Genomic DNA, 21,310 nt, shown 5'->3' on the forward strand with positions numbered 1-21,310 from the left:
TTGTTTTCTTTTTAAATAAATGAGTGGCCCCGCCCACTGGCAGTTTGCCTTATTTCCTATTTGTCCATATTTTTGTTGCGATGGTAGCTGCATGTCATTGGCTTACTGAGGCTGTTACGCCATCGTCTTAAAACACGTTTTTTATCGTCTGTCGTGGCTCGTAAGAAGTTTTCCTTCACGTAACAAATTGACGTAGCCGCCACAGCTATTGTCTGATGTTAGCATGCCTCGCACACGGGGGGGGTTGGCCCACTCGCCTGCCGGGCCCCCTAATTACGGCCCTGCACACCTGCTTCTTATTGGACGAGCTACTGAGCCTTTCATGTTCACCAGATGCTCATTAAACTTTACAGCTTTAAGAGCACGTGCTGCTCATGGCCAACGCTAGCTCACAAATGCACCCCATGAACTGTAAAACGTTAACGCCATCAGGAAGTTTTATGATGATCACGACTCTCTTATACTGGATTGTTTTTATGGATACGGTGAACTGGCGTTTATCAATACGGATATGTTCGAGACCCATTGGGGATTAGCGAGTCTGCGTTATAGAGGAAGCATGTGAGAATTATTATTATTTTTTTTTATAGTTTTAGCTACTCACATTCTTGAAACACACTATAAGGTATTAAATACTACTATATCAAAAACTAGTCAGGACTTGCTTGCAGCTCCTTTGGCAGCAATAACACCTCCAATCGCTTTGGAGAGCCAGGAATGACTTTTTGCTCAATGTTTATTGGAGACTTTCACCCACTCATCTTTTCAATACCGCTCCATCACCGCTGGACGGCAATCTCCAGATCCCGCCACAGGTTTCCTATTGGGTTGAGATCTGGGCTTTGACTTGGCCAGTGTAGAAGCTTCACTTTCTTCTTCCTGTGTCTTTCTTGTCACTCAAGATGTTTTTGGATCATTATCCTGCTGAATGGTGAACTTTCTTCCAAGTTTCAGGCTTTTTGTAGATTTGAAGAGGTTCCCCTCCAGGATGTCGCTCGATACGTCATCCCTTGTACAAGGACCAGCTCAGTAGGACAGGAGGAAGAGAAACAGCCCCATATCATTATCTTCCCACCTCCATGTTTCACGCTAGGGATGGAATGAGCCGAATCATCAGCTGTGTTGGCTTTGCGCCAAACATACTTCCTGGTGTTCAGGCCAAAAAGTTCCATTTTTATTTCATCTGACCAGATTACTCTTTTCGTACATTGCTGGAGTGTCTTTCAGATGTGTGGCAGCATACTGCGAATGAGATGTTGTTTGTTCGGGTATGGCTTCTTCTTTTTGCAACACGCACAAAGAGACCTTTCCTTGTCTCAAGTGTGTAAAGATATTGCGGACTTGTGTACATTAGTCCCAGCAACCTGGAGAGACTTTTCCAGGTCTTCAAGAGTTACGGAGAGTTTGTTCTCGCTTCCCTGAGCGGTTTCCTCTTGCCTTTTGTTGAGGGACGCCCTGTTCTTCAGAGGTTGACAGTGGCACTTCCACTTCTGGACCAGTGATGCGACAGTACTTTTTGGGCTCTCTTATGAACCTGCGATATCTGCATAGTTTTGTCCATTTATATGCTCCTCTCTTTACTTCTTGACTGTTGTCTGCTGACAAGAATGGGATGACTGTGGACAGATGATCGTTGGGCACAATCAAGCTATATAAAATGGTACAGCGTACGTGCACGTATGCAGGAAGGCGTGTGTGTTCAACACGTGGGTGGCTGTGTGTGTGTGTGTGTGCGTTTGCGTGTAAGTGTTTGCGTGAGTGCACGTATGTGTGTTTTACAGCGTGCCAGTGGGTGGAGGAAAGTGCTTCAATTTCAACTTTTCTTTTAAAGCATCCTGTGCTCCCAGCAGGGGCTATGATTGTGGAGGCATAGACGAGAAGGGCAGGCCCACCTGCACCCACCCCTCATTAAAAAAAAAAAAAAAGGCCTACGAAAGGAAATTTACTTGGCGACATATCTGAGGATCAATTTTCATCCGGCCGCTTCACCTCCTTTCACTTTTCTCCTTGCGGGGGCCTGTCAATCATCTTTTCTTGTTCATGCACACCCCATGACAACAGATCTTCGTCATCATCGTCATCAAGTCACTCCTTACACACCAGGCAGAACAGATAATTCGTGCACAGTGTGTGGAAAGTTGGGTATAAAACCTGATCCTCCTTTTTTTTCTCCTTGATTTTACTGCCGCTGCTCCTGTTGCTTCACTCTTCGGCTTCAGTTCGCATGAGTGGTTGCTTGTAGCATGTACAACATGTGCAACCGCAAAAGGCGGCATTGCATTGACGTGAAAAAGTATTTGTATTTGAACTACAGGAGCGATGCATCCGAATTACAGCACTCAGGTGTTTTGTTCAGAGGGAATGTGACTACCAAGGATGACACCACGTCTGTTGCTGCTTATATTTTCTCGTAGTGGAATCTTAGTTGTATGTGGGCTTCTTACTTGTGCATCATTTAGTTGGGTCAAGTTCAATTAGTGTTCTGATTAGGGAGGACTCTGTTCACTTCTTGTGTGACAATTTTATCAATTAACTGGATTGTGAAGCTTGATTAAGATAAATTAACACAATTAACAGTCAGATACCAATCAAGATTACAAAAGAGTCGCACTTTAGTTGAGTTTCTCCCCCAAAGCCACTGACACCGCAAGACCTGTCAAATGAATTTGGAAATTTGTTTGAAGATAATTGTTGAAAGACTGAAAACTACTGGATGTAGTACTGAATTGTGACGATGTCTTTAAACTGTTTTTCAGCATTTCAATTTTGCTGATTTTTTTTTCTTTTTTTTTTGGGAGTGGCACGGCAAAAACAGCGCCCAGTGATGTATTTGGGTGTCCGGCATGGCTTCATAAAGACTTGAGTGCCTTGTTAGCACGAGCGATAATTCGATAATAATTATTGCTCCTTCTAGCACAAGGAACAGCTAGCTAACTAGCTACACCTAGAAAACACATTTTGCCTGGTTTTTATACAATTTATAAAACAGCTCACTGTCGTTACTTACATTTCCAAGAAAGGTGGTGAAGCATTGGATGAGCCCGCCTGCCAGAAGGAGCCTCGTAACCTGTTAGCTCGCTGCTAGCTAGCATCCCTTGCATGGCGAGTCTCAGATAACATGGGATATATTTTCGCAATTTAACGTTGGTTTAAGAGAATTGCTAAATGAAGAAGCATCCATTTTCCTGATTTTAGTAGTTGTATTTGATTGGCAGTGCACAGTGGTCTCCGTTTACATAGTTGGCAATTTTTTTTTCCAATCATTCAAATTTACTAGAATTGTTAACAAAACTCAAAATGTAAAACATTTGTGTTCACTTTACCGAGACTTAAAAAACCTGACAATTCTAACTTGCACTTATGTGACGTACTCCCAATTCTGCTTTAGATTCAAAATAATGATTTATCTGAAGTTATTGTGAATTTTCTTGCTTTCTTGTTTCATGGAAGTAAAGGTAACTCCTCCCCTACAACACGCACTCGCACGCACGCACGCGCTCTTCAGACCTCATGCGCACTGCAATCTGCAGCACAAGAAGAAAAACAAGTAGAAGATGAAGTACGTTCCTGTTGCCGTCTTTGTGTTCTTCTGCTCTTCTCTACTGACAGGAAGTGGAAGCAGTGCTCAGCAGAAGCAGCATGTGGCACAGGCGGCGGCAGGGGGGCTGACGCAGGGGTTGACTTGGCGCCACAACGGGCAGGTCTTCAGCATCCTGAGTCAGGGGTCCCGCTACCAGCCTCCCGCCCGGAGCAGGAGCAGGGGCTCCTCTGGCCGCAGCGTGGTACTACTTGCCGGGGGTAACGAGACCTCTGCCGCAATCCGAGCTGTCCCACGAGTGCCCGCGACTAATGGCGCCGCGCAGTTACGAGCTGTCGCGCGTCAGCGACCTCCAGCACGATCAGACCTAAGAGTAGACCCAAGTGCAGAACCAAGACCAGATTCTAGAGAGGACAGGATGGTCGGAGACGACCCGTACAACCCGTACAAGGCATCCAACTACTACCCGTACTACAACTATTACAACTCCTATTACAGACCTAGGGCATGGACCCGACACTGGCATGGCTACGGAACGAGGTACCACCAGAACGGTGAGAAATGTCTTCTCAATATAAAACTCATCCTTATGACTTGAAATGTTGTACGAAATGACTATCCTTGCTGGGAAGACACATCCAGTCCCCTTGGAGGCAAACTGCAGCTTTTATGGACATCAACCTGCGCATATATACATCCCACAATTTTGTAGCATGCAAATGTGCCCCCTAGTGGCTGCTAGCGCTCTATCTTTAAGTAACGACAAACGGTCTTCATGAAGAGTGGCTCGTTTACAACAACCGAGCTGACTCAATTTGGCACAGTTCCATTCCTTTGAGTTCAGGTCAGTTTGGGTCGTATCAGTAATGAACCAAACAGAACTGAACTGACAGAGAAAGGAGGCAAATTGAATTGAACTCAATTGAATTGAAAACCCAAATTAGCGAAACTGATCTGAACCCAATTCAAAAGTGAAATTAACTAGAAATTAACCAAAATGAATTAAGGTGTGTGGAATTGAAAGAATCAGTGAATTGTACTGGACCACACTGAAATAAACTAACCAGAACTGACCTGACCTGAACTGCACCGAAATGAACCAAACTGAATTGATGTCAAACGGAAGTGAATCCAATTGAACCAAAACACGGAGGCTTCAGTGGATCAGGACTCAAAATGAACCAAACTGTGATGATGATGATGTGCATAAATAGACATAAATGTAGTCTTATCAAAACAATTATAGTTAATAGCTATTTTTTGTACCACAATAACAGAATGATGTCACTATGTAACGATGATGTCACTGCGTACAGGTCTTCCTGATCTGGTTCCTGATGCGTACCACATCCAAGTGGGCGCATACATCCAAAGAATTCCCATGTACAACCTACGCTGTGCAGCTGAGGAGAACTGCCTCGCCTCGTGAGACACAAAACCCACAACACAAAACTATTTAATCCAGTTTCAAACTGATTTTCATCAATTTGAAACCATTTCAAACCCACTAAATCTACATAAAATTCAAATCTCCTTCAAACCAGTCCAAATGTGGTTAACTCTAGTCTAATTTAATTTGGTCTTAATCTGTTTAAGAATTTTAAATCTGTGTCAGAACTAAATGAATTGAATCCAGTCTGAATTTACTTCTATCTAGTCGAAAACTATTTGAATTAATTTAAAGATCTGTTCAATTACACTAAATCTACTTTAAATCTTCCGTACTTCAATCCTGTCTGAATGAGGTTAAATCAAGTTAATACAGTTGGAATCCACTTGAATCCAGTAATACTTAATTCCAGTCTTAAAGTGGTTTTAATGTTTTAATGCACTTAATAAAGTATGAGTCAATTTCACACATTCTAAATCCACTTGTATCCATCCTCAATAGACCATAACCTGCTTTACTCCACCCTGAATCACTTTAATCATTTACAAAACTACTTTGTCTTTAATCCAGTCTGAATCAACTTCATCTGGTATCAAATCTATTTTAATCCGGTCTAAATCAGTTTAATCATATATAAATCCACGGAAGAGGCTCCAGCATGCCCGTGACCCTCATGAGAAGTGGATCAGAAAATGGATGGATGGATAAATCCAATTTATACCAATCTAAATACACTTCAATCCAGACCAAATTTACACGAATCCACTTAATTCCACTCTAAAATCTACCTTAATTCACTTCATGAATCCAGTTTGAAACTAGTCTAAATATACATTAATATCCAGTCCTAATCTACTTTAATTCAATTTAACACATTTTAATCCAATCTAAATCCACTTTAATCCACTATTAGTCTTGTCTCCACCCATTTGAACACATTCTATTCTCGTTTCATCTGGTTTACATGAGTCCAGTCCCCAGTTCCCACGTAACTGTGTGCCTTATGCAGTACATGCTACCAGTTGGCGAATATCTTGAGTGTTGAATCCCAAGCTAACTGTTCGCTTGCCTTGTTGTTTTTGTTGAGTTCTGCGAGGTCTGCTGGAGATTACGAAATGAGAGTTCTACTGAGGTTCCCTCAGCGTGTGAAGAACCAGGGAACGGCCGACTTCCTGCCCAGCAAAGCGCCGTACTCCTGGGAGTGGCACAGCTGTCACAAGTAAGATCGCACAAAGCCAGCAGGGGGCACTACTAATGTGTCCGCCATTTTGTAGTGCTGCTCGAATGTGCAGTGTAGGCGTGCCCAAGTCCGGTCCTCCAGATCCCTGATCCGACCTGTTTAAGATACATCCTTACTGCAATACACCTGATTCAAATCAGCAGGTTTTTGCAAACATTGCTATTAAGCTGATCATTTCAATGAGGTGTGTTGGAATAGGGATGCACTTAAAAAAGGCTGGATGTGGGATCTTCTGACAAACATTTGCTTTTTTCCTGCGTTCTCAAAAAGTCCTGTGATTGCAATGCCACACAGATGCGACGCCAGAGGAAACGGGTCAAAGATCATCCGTTGCACCACTAGTCACGAGTCCATCAAAGATGAATTGAACGGAGAGAAGCCTGTCACTTTTCAAAATACGATATTATTAACCTCAAATAATAAGTTATTTTTCTTTCATCTATGCGGCCCGATCCAAAGTGACTCGGGGACCGGTACAGGGCCGCAGCCCGCTGTTTGGAGACCTCTGTACTACAGTATTACCTGACCAAATGTATATGAGACCGTAAAATAAATGTGAATATGTTGTAATGTTGTAACTGGTGCATCAGTCACTTTCACAGCATGGACGATTTCAGCCTGTACGAGCTGGTGGACGCCGAGACCAACAAGGCGGTGGCGGAAGGACACAAGGCCAGCTTCTGTCTGGAGGACACGTCCTGTGACGCGGGATATTACCGGAGATACGCCTGCACCTCACATACGCAGGTCGACACGCCGTTCACCTCATGACGTCGTCTTCTTTGTCAACTTGGAGTCTGACATGTTGCTCATCCGTATGCGTCCATGCATGCGTGTTCAGGGTTTGAGTCCGGGCTGTTATGACACGTACAACGCCGACATCGACTGTCAGTGGATCGACATCACTGATGTGGTGCCCGGGAAATACAAACTCAAGGTCACTAGTACGACTTTAATCTGTCTTTGTCCTATTTCACATTTTCTAGACCAGTTTGATCGACTAATCCAATGTAGTCGCTAAATTTCATCTGGTCCTGTTTAGTCTTGTCCACTTTAATCCAGTTTAATCAGTCCAGTCCAGTTTCATCAAATCTAAACTCTGAATCACTATTAATAGTAAAATGTTAAATTTAGTCAATCTTATATGAAGTACATCAATGTCATGTTAACTTTAACTATTGAAATTAGCAACACAATACGACAGTTGAGTCTGTGTTTTTTTTAATTTGTCAGGTGACTGTCAACCCCAAACAGAAAGTTCAAGAATCCCATTTTGGCAACAACGTGGTCCACTGTGATGTCCACTACACGGGAAACGCTGTTCACATGTCGGCATGCAAGACCACATCGTAAGGGCGGAACAACACTTTCTAATGCCGTCACTTTAATCTCTCCTAGTCTAATTTAATCTTGGATAGATCTGTTTTATTTGGTCTAAATCCGTTCAGTGTATAGTGTTTAAATCCTGTTTAGTTTCATGTGGTTGTTTAGTTAAAATGTAGGCTAGACCAGTTTAATCTAGTCCTTTCTGGTTCATTTTTTATCTGCATTAGTTTATCATAGTTTTATCTTGTGTAGGATAATCTATTGGAGTGGAGTTTAATATGTCGCAGTAAAGTTTAATCTTCACTGCCATACAAGTGTAAAAGTTGCTAACCTTTCATTTGTTGGTCTTCCAGGAGCTGAGATTGAACCTGGGGTGCAAAACCACCATCAAACGTCAACAGTTGACTTGAAGATTTCATATAAAGAAAACACTTACTTGTACTGTATTTAACTAGAATTTTAAATGCCATTATCAAATAAACTTGACGGCACTATATCGTGAGTCCGTGGTTGTGACGACGTCACAAAAGCAGTCTGATTTGCTCCTCGTGGCAGTGTTGTTTTCCACACGACCACAAAGAGGCGCTGTTGCTGAATGCTTGCGTGAAATGAGTGCAGAAAGACTTTTCGGCAGACAGGCTGTTATTATGTAGTCTAATTATAGTTTCATAAACTTGCGTAATTATACTTGGATGAAGCTAAGAGTGTAATTATAATAACGTGAACGTACAGCAGAACACGAGTCCAACTGTCATATATCAAACACATTCAATTTTGGATCATTCACGTTAAGCTATTGCATGCATTGAACCACACAAATTTGCACTACTTTAATGAATGAGTCACATTTTTCCACATTTTTTTAAATCATATTTGGATGAAGCGGTTAAAAAAATTGATGTTTTTATTCTAAAGGGAATAAACCTGTCTAACGGAATCCCTCCTCGAAGATCGTCTCTTTGAACGAAGCTCACCTCTCGGACCAATCTGCGATCGCTAACATGTCGGGTTAACACGAGTTTTTAAAAAAATGATCTCATTTTCGATCTAGAGTACTTCATTCGATTATCACGTAATTGATTTTTTTTACTTTAATCGATTGAAAAAACATTTTATTGTACATTTTGTTTAGCCAACAACCATAGCAAAACCACGTCCCGTCACAATCTCGTGGAAAGTGACATCCAATTCGATTTTTGATGCCTTCTAGACCTGTTTTGAAGTGAAAATAGATTGATTTAATCAAATTTAACACTGGACCCGCTGCTTGGAAAGTGAACGTAAACGGTGCAGGGGAAAAAAGGGGGAGTGAGCTTTCTTCTCAGAGCCGCTCTGCCAGGACATATGTCAAAGTCTTTGTGCTGCTAGAATCGGCCAGCCCCCCCCAAAAAGGGGAAAAAAAGAAAAACGGGGAAAAAAAACATAACATTTGCATTTCAAGCTTCCCGTTATCTTTTCTACTCTCACGCCGCCCGTCCAATTAGGTAATGTATGCACTTAATCATCTGCGCACGTTCTAAAAGTCTTCCTTTCTTTCTACCTCCACTTTCCCTAGTTGTCTCCTTTTCCAGCTGTCCGGCTAGCTAGTTAGCCAGCAGGCTAGCTGAGGGGGCAATTCCGTACCGTTGTTGGATGCTAATTAGCATGCTAGCTTTACAAATTGGCCTCGATTGAGCCGATTACCAGAGCACTAGAAGCTCGCTTTTTAATCACTTTATATACGACACGGTAATCCAAATAGGAATGCAAATACGTACTAAAAAAATCCCATCCTAGTTAAAGTTCAATCGCCTAAACAAATTTGTCTATAAATATGTTGCACGCGTGTGTCTCCTAAACTTGAATTCTGATCATTTAGTTATGATATGTTGGATTATGTTTGATTTAATTGAGATTTCTGTCTGTTCTGTATTCAGTCATTTCTTTTCAGACTGCCCCTAAAGGTACCACGGCAAATCAAGTGTTGCCTTCAGGGACGGACTGCAACAACGTTAAAAAATAAAACGCTAAAACTTTAATTTCTAGTTTTGTCTTGTCTTTGATAAATGCCCTTGATTGAGATTAATGCTGCCTGTTTCATTTGAAAGCTACAATTCCAATTTTGATTTTATTGATTTAGTCGTGTTGCACACATTAACGGGAATGTGAATGCAACATAATTTAGCTATTGACTTTTGCATGGTAACCAGAGATTAGCACAATGTGGCAAGTGATTATCTTGGGGATGCTGGTGACAGACTTGCTAGTGATTAGGTGGAGAATGTGCTTGCTAATAGCATTAAGAAGATGAAGATGCCCACGACTTTAATTGCATTTTTGGGGTCTTGTTGCATTATTTTGCCACGCTGTTGTCATGTAGTTCTTGTGTGATGATGCTGTTGTTCCTTGTTTTTTTTTTGTTTTTTTTTTTACATTTCATGTTGTTATTTTGTAGTTTTCGTGTCACATTGTTGTGTTTCAGGTTGTGTGGTTTGTTGTTGAGTTGTTATTTCTGGTTAAATTGTTGTGTCTTGTTGTGGAGAGATAATGAGGAGTGATTGTTGGATCATGTTCTTGTGAGAGTGAGGGGTGGAGTTTGACGTTACAATGATATTGTGTATAGATATGGGCCAATGTTATATTCTGGCTGATAACCATGAGTAAAAATATCTTAAAAATACAGCTCTAAAATTCCCTTGATTAAAATATTTGCATAGAAAGCATTTTCTCCCATTTAACATAATCTATTTTATTTTCAAACAAACTGTGCATATGTTACAGAATAAATGTGTACCATGTTAAGTTTAAATAATTAAAAAAATCATTTGTCTTCTGTTTTAACTCTTCTTAGTAAGTCATGGGGAGCTATTTTTAGAACCGAACCGTGGGCTACTTATGTTGTCCTTGGGGCTAACTAGTACCTACTGCCACCATTTTTTTGTCTTTGTTCACTATGTATACTAATCAGAGCAAAAAGCCATCCGTGTTGGCACAGTGTCGCTTTCGTTTAGCTCCATCCCTCCTCCTCTCTTGTGCGTAACTGCTCGCCCCTCCCCTCTCTGCTCACAAGTGAGTGAAATAAAACAGCAAATTGGAGGCAATGAACTTGAACAAGGCGGCTGGTTTTAGATTGTGTATTGCTTAAAAGTCCCCTCAAACAAATGTAAAGAAGAGCTCTTGCAAGTGACAGCCCGTATTATTGTAACCTTGACTTTTTAAAACCACGGTAATCTGGTAATCAACATGCCTATTTGTGTTATTTGTTGTGTTTTTGTGATGAATTCTGTCGTTATGTTGTTGTTGTGTCACAATGTTGTGTGCAGGGCGGAGGTGATGAGGTGTGAAGATGGAGGTTCCTGAGTATTTGGACTTGGATGAGATTGATTTCTCGGACGACGCTGTGGTCAGTGACATACAAACACGTACACATACGCCTACTGTTGTCTGTTGTTATTAGGGCTGACCCATAAGGATTTTTTGAGGCTGATGCCGTTTCCGATATTTGACCAAAGTAAAATTTCACTCACCTATTAATTGGCTGATTTAGTTTAAAATGTAATTAATGAATACAATTACTCTTTTTTTGGTCCACTTAGAATAAAGATTCATTTCAGACATTTTCTGTTCTTAAGTATTTGTTTAACTTTATGATTAAATTGATTAATCGGTCGGGCTGTAATTTTTATTTGACTTTTTTAATCAACTTGTTTTGTTGTTTCAGTATTCCGTCTCGTCACTGAAGAACATTCCGGAATTGTCCAGACGGAACGATGCTCAGGCGGAGGAGAGAGCTGGTAACATTTAGTGTGTTAGCTACGTGGCTAATGCAAACAAACACGAACTGGATTTAAATTTAGCTTCCTGTTATTCTTACATATTTCTTCTTACTTCCTCTTCATATCCTCCTCGTTACTTGCCATTCAGCACCATCCGTCAACTGGAGTCGCAGCGTGGCATCCCACGTGGGCGTTGTGGGAATAAAACCCACAGGCGTGACTGACGCGCACAATAAGTTCCGTCCCGTGAAGCGTGTTTCTCCTCTCAAGCATCACCCCGAGACCAGAGAGGAACCTCCAGGCTGGGATGCCAAGGTTCCAGAGCAAGATCACGACCAGGAGCCAGCTGCAGTGGACGCCAGGCCGACTGCGAAGGACCACAAGTTGCCGTCTAATGCCACCAGAGGCAAGATGGTGGATGGCGCTGGTGCGGGTTCAGGTAAGTGAAACGAGAATTGAACATTTAAACACGGAAATTTTGAACCGAACCATATCATGTGGAACAAAACTCTGCTATATTAAATCTAACATGTAATCTCAAATGCCAGAAATTTGTCAACATTTTTTACATTTTGAGTGTCAAGATACCACTGTCATTTTTCTTGAACGATTTCTGTGAGATATGCTCACTAGTCATATCTTGTTCCAACCGCAGGTGCGAACCAAGGGGACAACCCGGGTGTCCTGGAGGAGCTGGAGCACTACGACCTGGACATGGACGAGATCTTGGACGTGCCATTCATCAAGTCATCCGGCCAGCAGACGTCGACGCTGCCGAGGGCACCCGACAAACGCCTGGTGAGTGCAGGCAACGTGGGTGGAGCCACGCTGGAGAGACAACGGAGGCAAAACAACAAGGAGGACGACAATGGCAACAACGCGGCTTCGCAGGTACACGCACGCACTCGTGTGCACGCACTCTTGAGCATCAGTACCCAGCTTTCTCTTGCTTCTGCAGATGTGCGTCCTGTCTCCCCTGAAGTGGTCAGACCTGAGGAAGTCCAAGTCCCTGGATCCGGACTTGCATCACCTTGCTCGCTCTCAGTCTTCTGGCGGCTTTCAGCATCATCTTCATCATCATCATCATCATCATCATCAGGAGGTGGCGCTCTCCTCTTCCTCCTCGCTGCTCAGCTGCTCCTCGTCACTCTCCTCCTTCCCTGAGGGAGGTAAGAACCAAATGCGGTCAAATAAGGAATTGTCAGGACACGTCTCCTCTTTCAAACCTCTTCACTTTTTATGCTTTATGACAAAAACTGGAATAAAGCTTCAATGCACGGCCCTGCTATAAATAGGTTATATAAAAGGAGCTCACCAACTCAGGTTCTCAAGGGCCCCTATCCTGCATGTTTTCGATGTTTCCCTCCTCTAACACACTTGATTGAAATGATCAGCTCATCTGGAAGATGATAATGATCCTGATCATTTGAGTCAGGCGTGTTGGAGGAGGGGAACATCTCATCCAGGCAGGATAAGGCCCTTCGAGGACTGGAGGTGGTCACACCTACAATACCTACCGTGGATCGAGAAAATACACAAAAGTATCTAGAATAGTTACGAGAACAGATAACTAGATAGATGAAGGATTTAGATTTGCTCACCCGAGACGAGATGACAATGTAGATGGCTATCAAGTGTCCACTAGATTTGGTAGGTAAGAGAAAAGGCACAATCCCCCCTGAGGCTGCGCTTAGTCCTCGGCACCTCCAGCAGCATTTGTTCCGCACACCTGTATATAGATCGTAGTCGATTTAAGCCTCGCTTCCACCGACGGTATCTACTTTACTCTACTACTCACCTCTAAACTTAAAAATAGTGCGTCTCCACTGCCACTATACGGGAGCCCCTCCTCGTCTCGCGAGTGATGTCCGCTACTAATGCTAAAACGGTTTGCACTTCCTCAGAATTTTTCAGAATCAGAATCTTTTTCATTGTTACTGGCGGCTCTCTTGCCGAGGTGGTGGTTTGCGCGTCTGTGCATTGATGATGACCAATCATCCATCCATTTTCAGTACCGCTTCTCCTCACAAGGGTCGCGGGGGGTGCTGGAGCCTATCCCAGCTATCTTCGGGCAGTAGGCGGGGTATACCCTGAACTGGTTGCTAGCCAATCGCAGGGCACACAGAGAAGAACAACCATCCACGCTCACACTATATAGAGTGTCCAATCAACCTGTCATGCATGTTTTTGGAATGTGGGAGGAAACCGGAGTACCCAGAGGAAACCCACGCAGGCACGGGGAGAACATGCAAACTCCACACAGGAAGGCTGTAGCCGCCATCGAACCCACAACCTCTGCACTGTGCGGCCATCGTGCTAACCATTGGCCTCCATAATATTGCAAAATTAAATATTTTACATGGGTTTTTTTTTTTTAGACCCACAAAGGAGCAGATACCAAAAAAAGCAAGTAGAATAGAGTAGGGACGGGTCGATTTTTCAGTGGAGACGAGGCTTAAGAGTACAGATAGTGTAGATGCCTCTACAATAGAGAATGTCATATATAATTAGATCTTTAATAAATGCATGTGAAATAGGTTGATAGTACATATTACGATATGTTGAGCTACAATAGATACTTATAAGAAGTTGTTGAATAGAAGGATCAACATTAGATGCCATACATACTGCCGTGCTTATAATCAATATGATAATCAATATGTGCTTGATTGACCCAGACAAGCTGCTGTCAGCCAGGGTGTATCCCGAATCACAGAACCACAACCACAACCAGAGGCCGGGCCTGGAGCCTCCAGCAGGGGGCGCCGGCGTCTTGTTTCCCATGTTGGCCAAGCAGGATTCTGCCAAGCCGTGGAGCGCTGCAGGAGGAGCATCAGGAGGAGGAGGAAGGGGCGGCGGAGCGGAAACGGACGAGGAAAGCAAGAAGAAGCACAACATCATCAACATCGTCAGGGAAGGTCAAATCTCGCTTTTGGTGAGACATTTATATTTTTATATAATATATAAATATTTTCTATTCATGGACTGGCATTTAAATGTAAGATGTTGACATGGAGCCATTCTCTTCCAGTTTGATCTGATGTGCTGAAACAAAACTTGGGGGTTTTAAATAGAAACACAAAGCAAAAAGCATAAAGGAATAGTTTCAATTTTTTTTTTAATTTATTAATATGGTGCTCTGGAACTAAATGAAGAAAAGCGTTTAAGTCATCCAAAAGTTTAATTTAGGTATATGGAATTGCACAGGAATAATGATTACATTTATTAGAAAGACATTAATTTATTACATTTTTAACTATTGTTATTAATGAACTCAAACAGTACATTTTTACAGGAAAGAATGAATTCAGAGTCAATATGAAAATTGATAAATCGGGGATATGAAAAATCCATGCGTGGCTTTACAGCGTACGTCAGCCAAGAGAGGTGGCAAATATTGATAATAGTACAAATGTTATTGGTTTGTTTTCACAATAGCGTTTTGATTTTGAGGTCACAAAAAGGACAGTAAATGTTGTCAAAATTACATGACATCACTTTAGGTTTGTTTCAAGACAAGAAAAAAAACATTTGATTATATAAAAATGAAAAACAATTACTCTTTCATCATATTATCATGTTTAATTTAATCAAGCAGTTTCTTCAAGTCCCTGGGATTAACCTGCAAAAAAAAATTGCCCCACAAAATTTGAATGTTGCTCCTCAAACATACTCATTTATTCGCAAAACTGCTCTTCTAAGAAAATAAAATATTTCGAGCCTTGATTGTGTTTGTCTTAACAATTTTGTTGAATGTTGGCCAAAGTTCCCTTCATGTCTTTCACATTAACAATTTTCTCTGTCAGCCTCACCTGGCCGCCGACAACCTTTCGCTGATCCGCGACGAGTCAGGCAACAACCTCCTGCACGTGTCGGCGTCTCAGGGCCACGCCGAGTGTCTCCAGCATCTCACGTCTCTCATGGGAGAGGACGGACTAAACGAGCGCAACCAGCAGCAGCTCACGCCCGCCGGCCTCGCCGTCAAGGTCAGTCCGGGGCGGCCATCTTGTGCTTCCGCATGGGTGCGTATTTGTAAGTGTTTGTGTATTCGTGTGTAGAACGGCCACCTGGAGTGTGTGCGTTGGATGGTGAGCGAGACGGAGGCCATCGCCGAGTTGAGCTGCACCAGAGAACATCCGAGCTTGATACACTACGCCGCTCGCTACGGACAGGTTGCACATTTCCTGTCGCTCGCTTCCCGTGACCCTCCAAATCCAATTTGTGCGTTTGTGTTTGTAGGAAAAGGTGTTGCTGTGGCTGCTTCAGTTTATGCAGGAGCAGGCCATCTCTCTGGATGAGGTGGACCACAACGGCAACACGGGCGTACACGTGGCCGCGCAGTATGGACACCTCACCTGTATACAAGTGCGGACGCATTTGCGATACCTCTTTTGTCAAACTGATACCAGTACGAGTATTCACTCTTTGAGTGCTCACCGATACCAAGTACCGATACCTCTATTATGATACATATTATTTAACACATTGACAAAAAAAAAATTGTCAACAAAGACCTTTCTTTCTGATGCAGATGGTGATTTGCCGATGTGTCAAACTGCCGAGGACTTATGTCAAATGTCAGATTGGCTTTGCCTTTAGCAGGAATGCCGAAGGACGTGTCTCCCTCTTCCATCACAGCCCATTCAAATGATCAGAATCCTAATCTGGCTTCTCAGAGCTTTATGATGAGCGGATCATTTGAAGCAGGATTGCTGGAGGAGGGAAATATCTAAAACAGGCTGGATCGGGGCTCTTGAGGACTTCAGGGCACCACTGGCCTTAAATATTGGTGGCTGGTATCGGCAGCCTCATTAGTACCTGATGCCTTAAAGTAAGGCCAGCATCGGTCCGATATTGATCTCTGTTATCAGTACTTGCCCATCTCTGCATATATTATATGTATGCAGCTACACAAGGGTATATACTTGATAGCAGGAGTCCCCGAGTCCGGTCCTCGGGAGCCTGTTTTTTATGTTTCCCTATCGCTAACACACCTGTTAGAAAATGAGGGATTATTAACAGGCTTCTGCAAAGCTTTCTGATGAGTGGATTATTTGAATTAGGTGCGTTGGAGCAGGGAAACATATAGAACAGGCTGATTAGGAGCTCCCGAGGACTGCACTTAGAGAGCCCTGCTGCCTAATGGCACAATTCTGCCACCACCTGGTTATTGTCCTTTCACTGAATTGTTGATATTTTGATGCTTGCGGCTGCCATCTAGCGGTGGGTGTCTGAAGCACAATCGTATTTCACGGGGTTCAAACTCCAGTCCTCGGAGGCCCCTCTCCTGCTCCAACACACCTGATTCAAATGATCAACTCATCAGCAGCCTCTGCAGGATAATTAGAATCAGGTGTGTTGAAGGCGGGGGAAGATCTAAAATATGCAGGAGTGGGGCCCTCGAGGACCAGAGTTTGACACCTGTGTTGTAATTACAAATGTTCTGACTTTACAACATGCTTTGTTGCTTGCTGACCTGAACTTTGACACTATGATGTGTGTGCACGTGTGTTGTTGTTGTTGTTGTTGTTGTTAGACGCTGGTGGAGTACGGCTCCAACGTGACGGTGTTGAACCAGCAGGGCGAGCGACCTTCACAGCTGGCGGAGCGTCAAGGTCACAGCCCTTGTGCTCGGTACCTGGTCGTCGTGGAAACGTGCATGTCCTTAGCGTCGCAAGTCGTCAAGCTGACCAAGCAGCTCACAGAGTCAGTACGGGGGGAAAAAAACGTGACTCACATTCAGCTCTCAGCGCATAAAGCTTACTGACTAAATGAGTGGTTGTGTACATGCGGGCGTGTGTGCGTGCTGGCGTGTGTGCGTGCTTGTGTGTTGCAGACAAGCAGCTGAGAAGGCAACACTACAGAAACAACTACACAAACTTGACACCAGGTATCGCACACACAAACACACACAAAACAGTTACTCACAGACGCACACTCATGCACATTTACACACACATGCATGTACATTTACAAATACACACGCGCTCGCACACGCGCACTAACACGTACGTGTTCCTATACACATAACACATGCACCTATATTTACAGACACACAAACACGTTTACACACAGACGTTCTCTATCAATCATTCAATTACGCACACACAAACACACCCCTTCACGTTCATACACATTTACACTCACACAGATTTTCTTTCATACACAACACACATTCACACATGTGCACGCAAATTTACACAATGGAATGCGTAGTTGTGGTGTTGCAGTTTGTGTTTCATCCTCAGCTGTCATCCGTCCGGCATGGAGGCGTCGCCTGAAATGATGCTGAGCGTGGAGGGGACGACCGGGGACAGCGATTGGCTGGTGCGTCAGGAGGCGGGGCTACGGAAAGACACCTGCGATGCCTCCAAGGTCGGTGCAGCGGCGGGGGGACTGAGCCGGGAGGGTGCGCGTCTTAGCCGCGCGCCAGCGTCGGCGGAGAAGCGCGAACAGAAGCTGGCACGTTTGAAACAGATGATGCAACGCTCGCTCAGCGAATCAGATTCCGACGCCCCTCCCAGACCCGATAGGCCCACGCACCTGCTAATCAATGATGAGGAACCCGCCTCGAAGCACCTCCATCTGGTCATGAGGAAGCATCTCCCCCCGGCTGACAGGAAGCTGATATCCAAGCCGGTTAACGGTGTGGCCTTCAGCCCGTCCGAGGCGGCGGACGCCACGGGCGACGCGGATGCCACTCCTGACGCCACCAGCCCCCCAAAGGCGGCGGCCACCAGCCCGAAGAGCGCACTCAAGTCCCCGTCGTCGCGGAGGAAGACGGCGCACAGCCTCAAGCTCAGGGTCACCTTCAATGAGCACCTGCACCAGGAGGCGGAGCCTAGCAGGGCGCCACCCACCACCAAGGAGGCAACTCCCGCAGGAAGCTCGGAAGCCAAGAGGCCCTTCGGTGCGCTCAGGTCAATCATGGAGACGCTCAGCGGAAACGCAAACAACAACAACAACACGCACAACACTGCACACAACCAGCAAAAGAACAAGAACAAAACCACTAATGTGTGAACACTCTTTGTCACCATGGCAACAACACTTTTTATTTTATTTTTTTTATAATCGCACTCTTTATTCATGATGTCACCTTTTTTAAACACAATTGTATTTAGAGCATGTTGTCACATGATCTGTCGCCATGACAATGCATTCAGGACCCCATTTAAAATAATATATTTAAAGAAGACTGTCACTATCGCAACAGTCGTCCCACTTAAACCATGATTTTAAAACCTCTATTTAAAACAGGCTCTTGTTTAACATGGCAACAATTCTATTCATGCATTATGTTTTTTTAAGAATAATTTACAACAATTCTGTGACGCTTCTATGGCAACACTATTCATGAACTCAACTTCTTTTTAACACTATCTAAACCAGGTGTCACTTGGTGTGTAATTTATGGCTGACTTCATTCATAGCGATATTTAATTCAATGATCAAACCTTTTAAACCAGGCTTCCATTTGATCTGTTGCCCTGCCAACACATTATTCCAGACGTCAACATTTTTGAAACATTTGAAGCAGGCTGTCAAATGACTTGCCACCTTGGCAGCACTATTCATGGAGACAACTTTATTTAAACCAAGTTGGTGCAATAGCAATCTAAGGCCACACTTTTTTTTCTATGGTGGTCATTTCACCGGTTGCCGTTTCCATTTTAGAAACAAGCAATGATGTGACCTATCGCTACAGAAACATTGTTTTCTTGTCACTTGACATCACTTATTTTTAATTTCATTTAAACCAGGTTGGGTTCTGACAGTTTGTGACATACTCTTTCAAACAACTATTTCAAGAAAAGCCCGTCATGTTAACGTCGCTTTAGAAACATTTTTCCATGATGTCACCCCTTTGGAATTGAAAAATTACGTTGAAGCTGACCTGTTGCTATGGCAACACCATTCATGATGTCACTTTTTTTTTTTTTTTTAAACACTAAATGTATTTTTCCACACAACTTCTTCCTCCTGCACATCTGCGTAAATGCCGCACTCACTACAAAATTGCTTCACGGCCGCCAGTCCGCGAGGGGGCAGCAGTGCATTCAAATGCTGCCTCATGGCTGCGATGACAACAGAGCAATCTGATTGGACGCTCGGACACATGGGCCAATTAATGCCGCTGATGCTCATGGCTCATTGATTGTATGACAAAATGAATAGATGTTACGCACGAGTTTTTTAATTCATCAATAGAAAATTAAAAATCAAGTAAATTAGGTGAAATCGGAATCAATCTTAGCACTTTTTTTCCATTATTATTTTTACCAAAAACACATTAAAGCTTTACTTTTACTTCTCATGACTTATTCTGTTTTATTTACAGATTTTTTGACTACCGGGATTGTTGGTATCACGCTGGTAAGTAACATTTGAATCTTTAGATTGGGTGACTCATTCCCATTATTTACGTGAACGTAATTAGTAACTGTTTCTCTCACGTTAGCATCTAGCATTTAGCCCACAGTTTCTCCCAGTCTCGAGTAAGTGCTGTCCAATCGATGAGGTTGAATGTATCACTTTGACTTGTGCACCATCCGCCCTCCCCCCTTTGAGGCCCCACAGGTGTCCATGTCGAAAACTAGCATGTTGTTTTTGTCCCCTCCCGCTCAAACTCGTTTGGCTAATTGTCACGTTTCATATTCGCGCATGATAGAGGGCGCCATTAGGCCGGCAACCATTAGGGCCCCCATGGGAGTGGAGGGTCCAGTCAGGGGATGGCGTCAAAGGCCAATTTGCCAGGTAGACATCATCAATTGAGTCTGCTAAGTGGACCTTTTTGACGCCTTTTAAACGAGCGCAGAGCTCAACCCACTTGGGCCATCAATCTTGTTAGTACGTGGCTTTTAGCGGCTTAGCAAACGTCTCGGTGGACTTTTCAAAGATTTGTGACGGTGAAAACATTTTTCACTTGGAACACAAAAAGATTTGAGTTCAGTTTTCACTTTATGATCCAGCAGCAGGGCCCATCTTCATAATTGTTGGCCAGCGGCTATAGGATGACAGCGACGACTTATCACCTCACGACCGTAACGTCAATAAAGCCTCGCCCAGCATGCTAATGTGGCTAGCTGCTAAATAGAAACTGTGTTACAAACATGCTAATGTGACAAATTGCTTGCTTGGAAATACAATTATAGGTAGGTGGCTAACTGCTATGTGCACAGCATGATATGCTAACAAGCTAAATTGCGATTATCCAAATTTCGCTCCAGTTTTGACTGCTGTACTTGAAAATGAATGAAAAACATCAAAAGGTTATCGGAAACGTTTAAAATGTTGAAGGGTATCAATTTTCAAGCACACAGGAAAAAATTGTTCATTTTTAATGGTGAATGATGCATGATTGGCTATTTTAATGTTCAATGTGGAAATTAAAAAAAAAAATATTACAAGACATTCTTGTAGTGTACTAGAAAGTTAAATCTTACAAGATATTGGATTTTTTTTAAGGAAAAAGTTAAATTGGACAAGACATTAAACATTTTAAATTTCCAAAAATCAAACTTAGATTTTGTTGTTCGATCAAACTACATGTATGGAATATTTCAATATCACACATTAACACATTTCAATGTCAAAATTTTCCTTTGTCGCCGATAACATAAAGCTCACGGAGGTTGTTTTTCCCCATTGGAATACGTTTAAAAGCTTAACATATAGTAGATTGATTTTGATTTTCTTCCTATTCTTCCTCTGTGGCCCTTTGTGAAAAACGTTTGGACAACTCCGCGTTAAGCACAGTTAGCCACACATGCTAAATGCTAACAGGGGTTAACTCAGGTGATCAATTGCAGCTTGTTTTCTGGACAACACTTTCGGTTTTGAGGGTGAAGCCTCGAATGCTGCTAATTGGTTGCGTGTTCAGCGAAGGGGCGGGACTATGTTTGACAGGCGGGTGGGAAGGTGTGTGTGTGGGGTGGGGGGCGTATAGATTTTCCCGTCTGTTGTTTTTTTTTTGTATTTATGTGCTGCTGTTAGCCAGTCAATCACATTTAATTGACAGCTCTGCGCTGGGGGGGCGTGCTGGGATGACAGGACTTAAT

At 43.2% G+C, this 21,310-nt stretch overlaps 2 protein-coding genes across 4 annotated transcripts; both read left to right on the forward strand.

Annotated features, from left to right (window-relative positions):
- Positions 1-910: 910 nt before the first annotated feature.
- lox (lysyl oxidase) lies at positions 911-7,988 on the forward strand. Of its 2 annotated transcripts, XM_088288838.1 has the most exons (7): positions 911-4,092; positions 4,855-4,963; positions 6,016-6,147; positions 6,759-6,915; positions 7,010-7,105; positions 7,402-7,517; positions 7,848-7,988. In XM_088288838.1, the coding sequence occupies exons 1-7, from the start codon at positions 3,555-3,557 to the stop codon at positions 7,852-7,854; spliced, it is 1,155 nt and encodes a 384-aa protein (XP_088144964.1). In that variant the 5' UTR covers positions 911-3,554; the 3' UTR covers positions 7,855-7,988. The 2 variants fall into 2 exon arrangements, with proteins under 2 accessions (XP_088144964.1, XP_088144963.1); XM_088288837.1 differs by lacking the exon at positions 7,848-7,988 and having other exon boundaries at positions 7,402-7,521.
- Positions 7,989-8,199: 211 nt separating this feature from the next.
- Positions 8,200-21,137, forward strand: sncaip (synuclein, alpha interacting protein). 2 transcript variants are annotated; one of them, XM_088288233.1, is made up of 15 exons: positions 8,200-8,978; positions 10,797-10,876; positions 11,195-11,267; positions 11,398-11,688; positions 11,905-12,140; positions 12,208-12,418; positions 13,928-14,184; positions 15,056-15,235; positions 15,308-15,421; positions 15,489-15,614; positions 16,786-16,955; positions 17,086-17,139; positions 17,498-18,169; positions 19,591-19,625; positions 19,711-21,137. In XM_088288233.1, the coding sequence occupies exons 2-15, from the start codon at positions 10,820-10,822 to the stop codon at positions 19,722-19,724; spliced, it is 2,490 nt and encodes an 829-aa protein (XP_088144359.1). In that variant the 5' UTR covers positions 8,200-8,978; positions 10,797-10,819; the 3' UTR covers positions 19,725-21,137. The 2 variants fall into 2 exon arrangements, with proteins under 2 accessions (XP_088144359.1, XP_088144351.1); XM_088288225.1 differs by lacking the exons at positions 19,591-19,625; positions 19,711-21,137 and having other exon boundaries at positions 8,201-8,978; positions 17,498-18,846.
- Positions 21,138-21,310: the final 173 nt, after the last annotated feature.

The sequence above is a fragment of the Idiotropiscis lumnitzeri genome, chromosome 1 (assembly GCF_059441095.1).
Source record: "Idiotropiscis lumnitzeri isolate Australia: NSW breed Sydney's pygmy pipehorse chromosome 1, RoL_Ilum_1.0, whole genome shotgun sequence".
NCBI lineage: Eukaryota > Metazoa > Chordata > Actinopteri > Syngnathiformes > Syngnathidae > Idiotropiscis > Idiotropiscis lumnitzeri.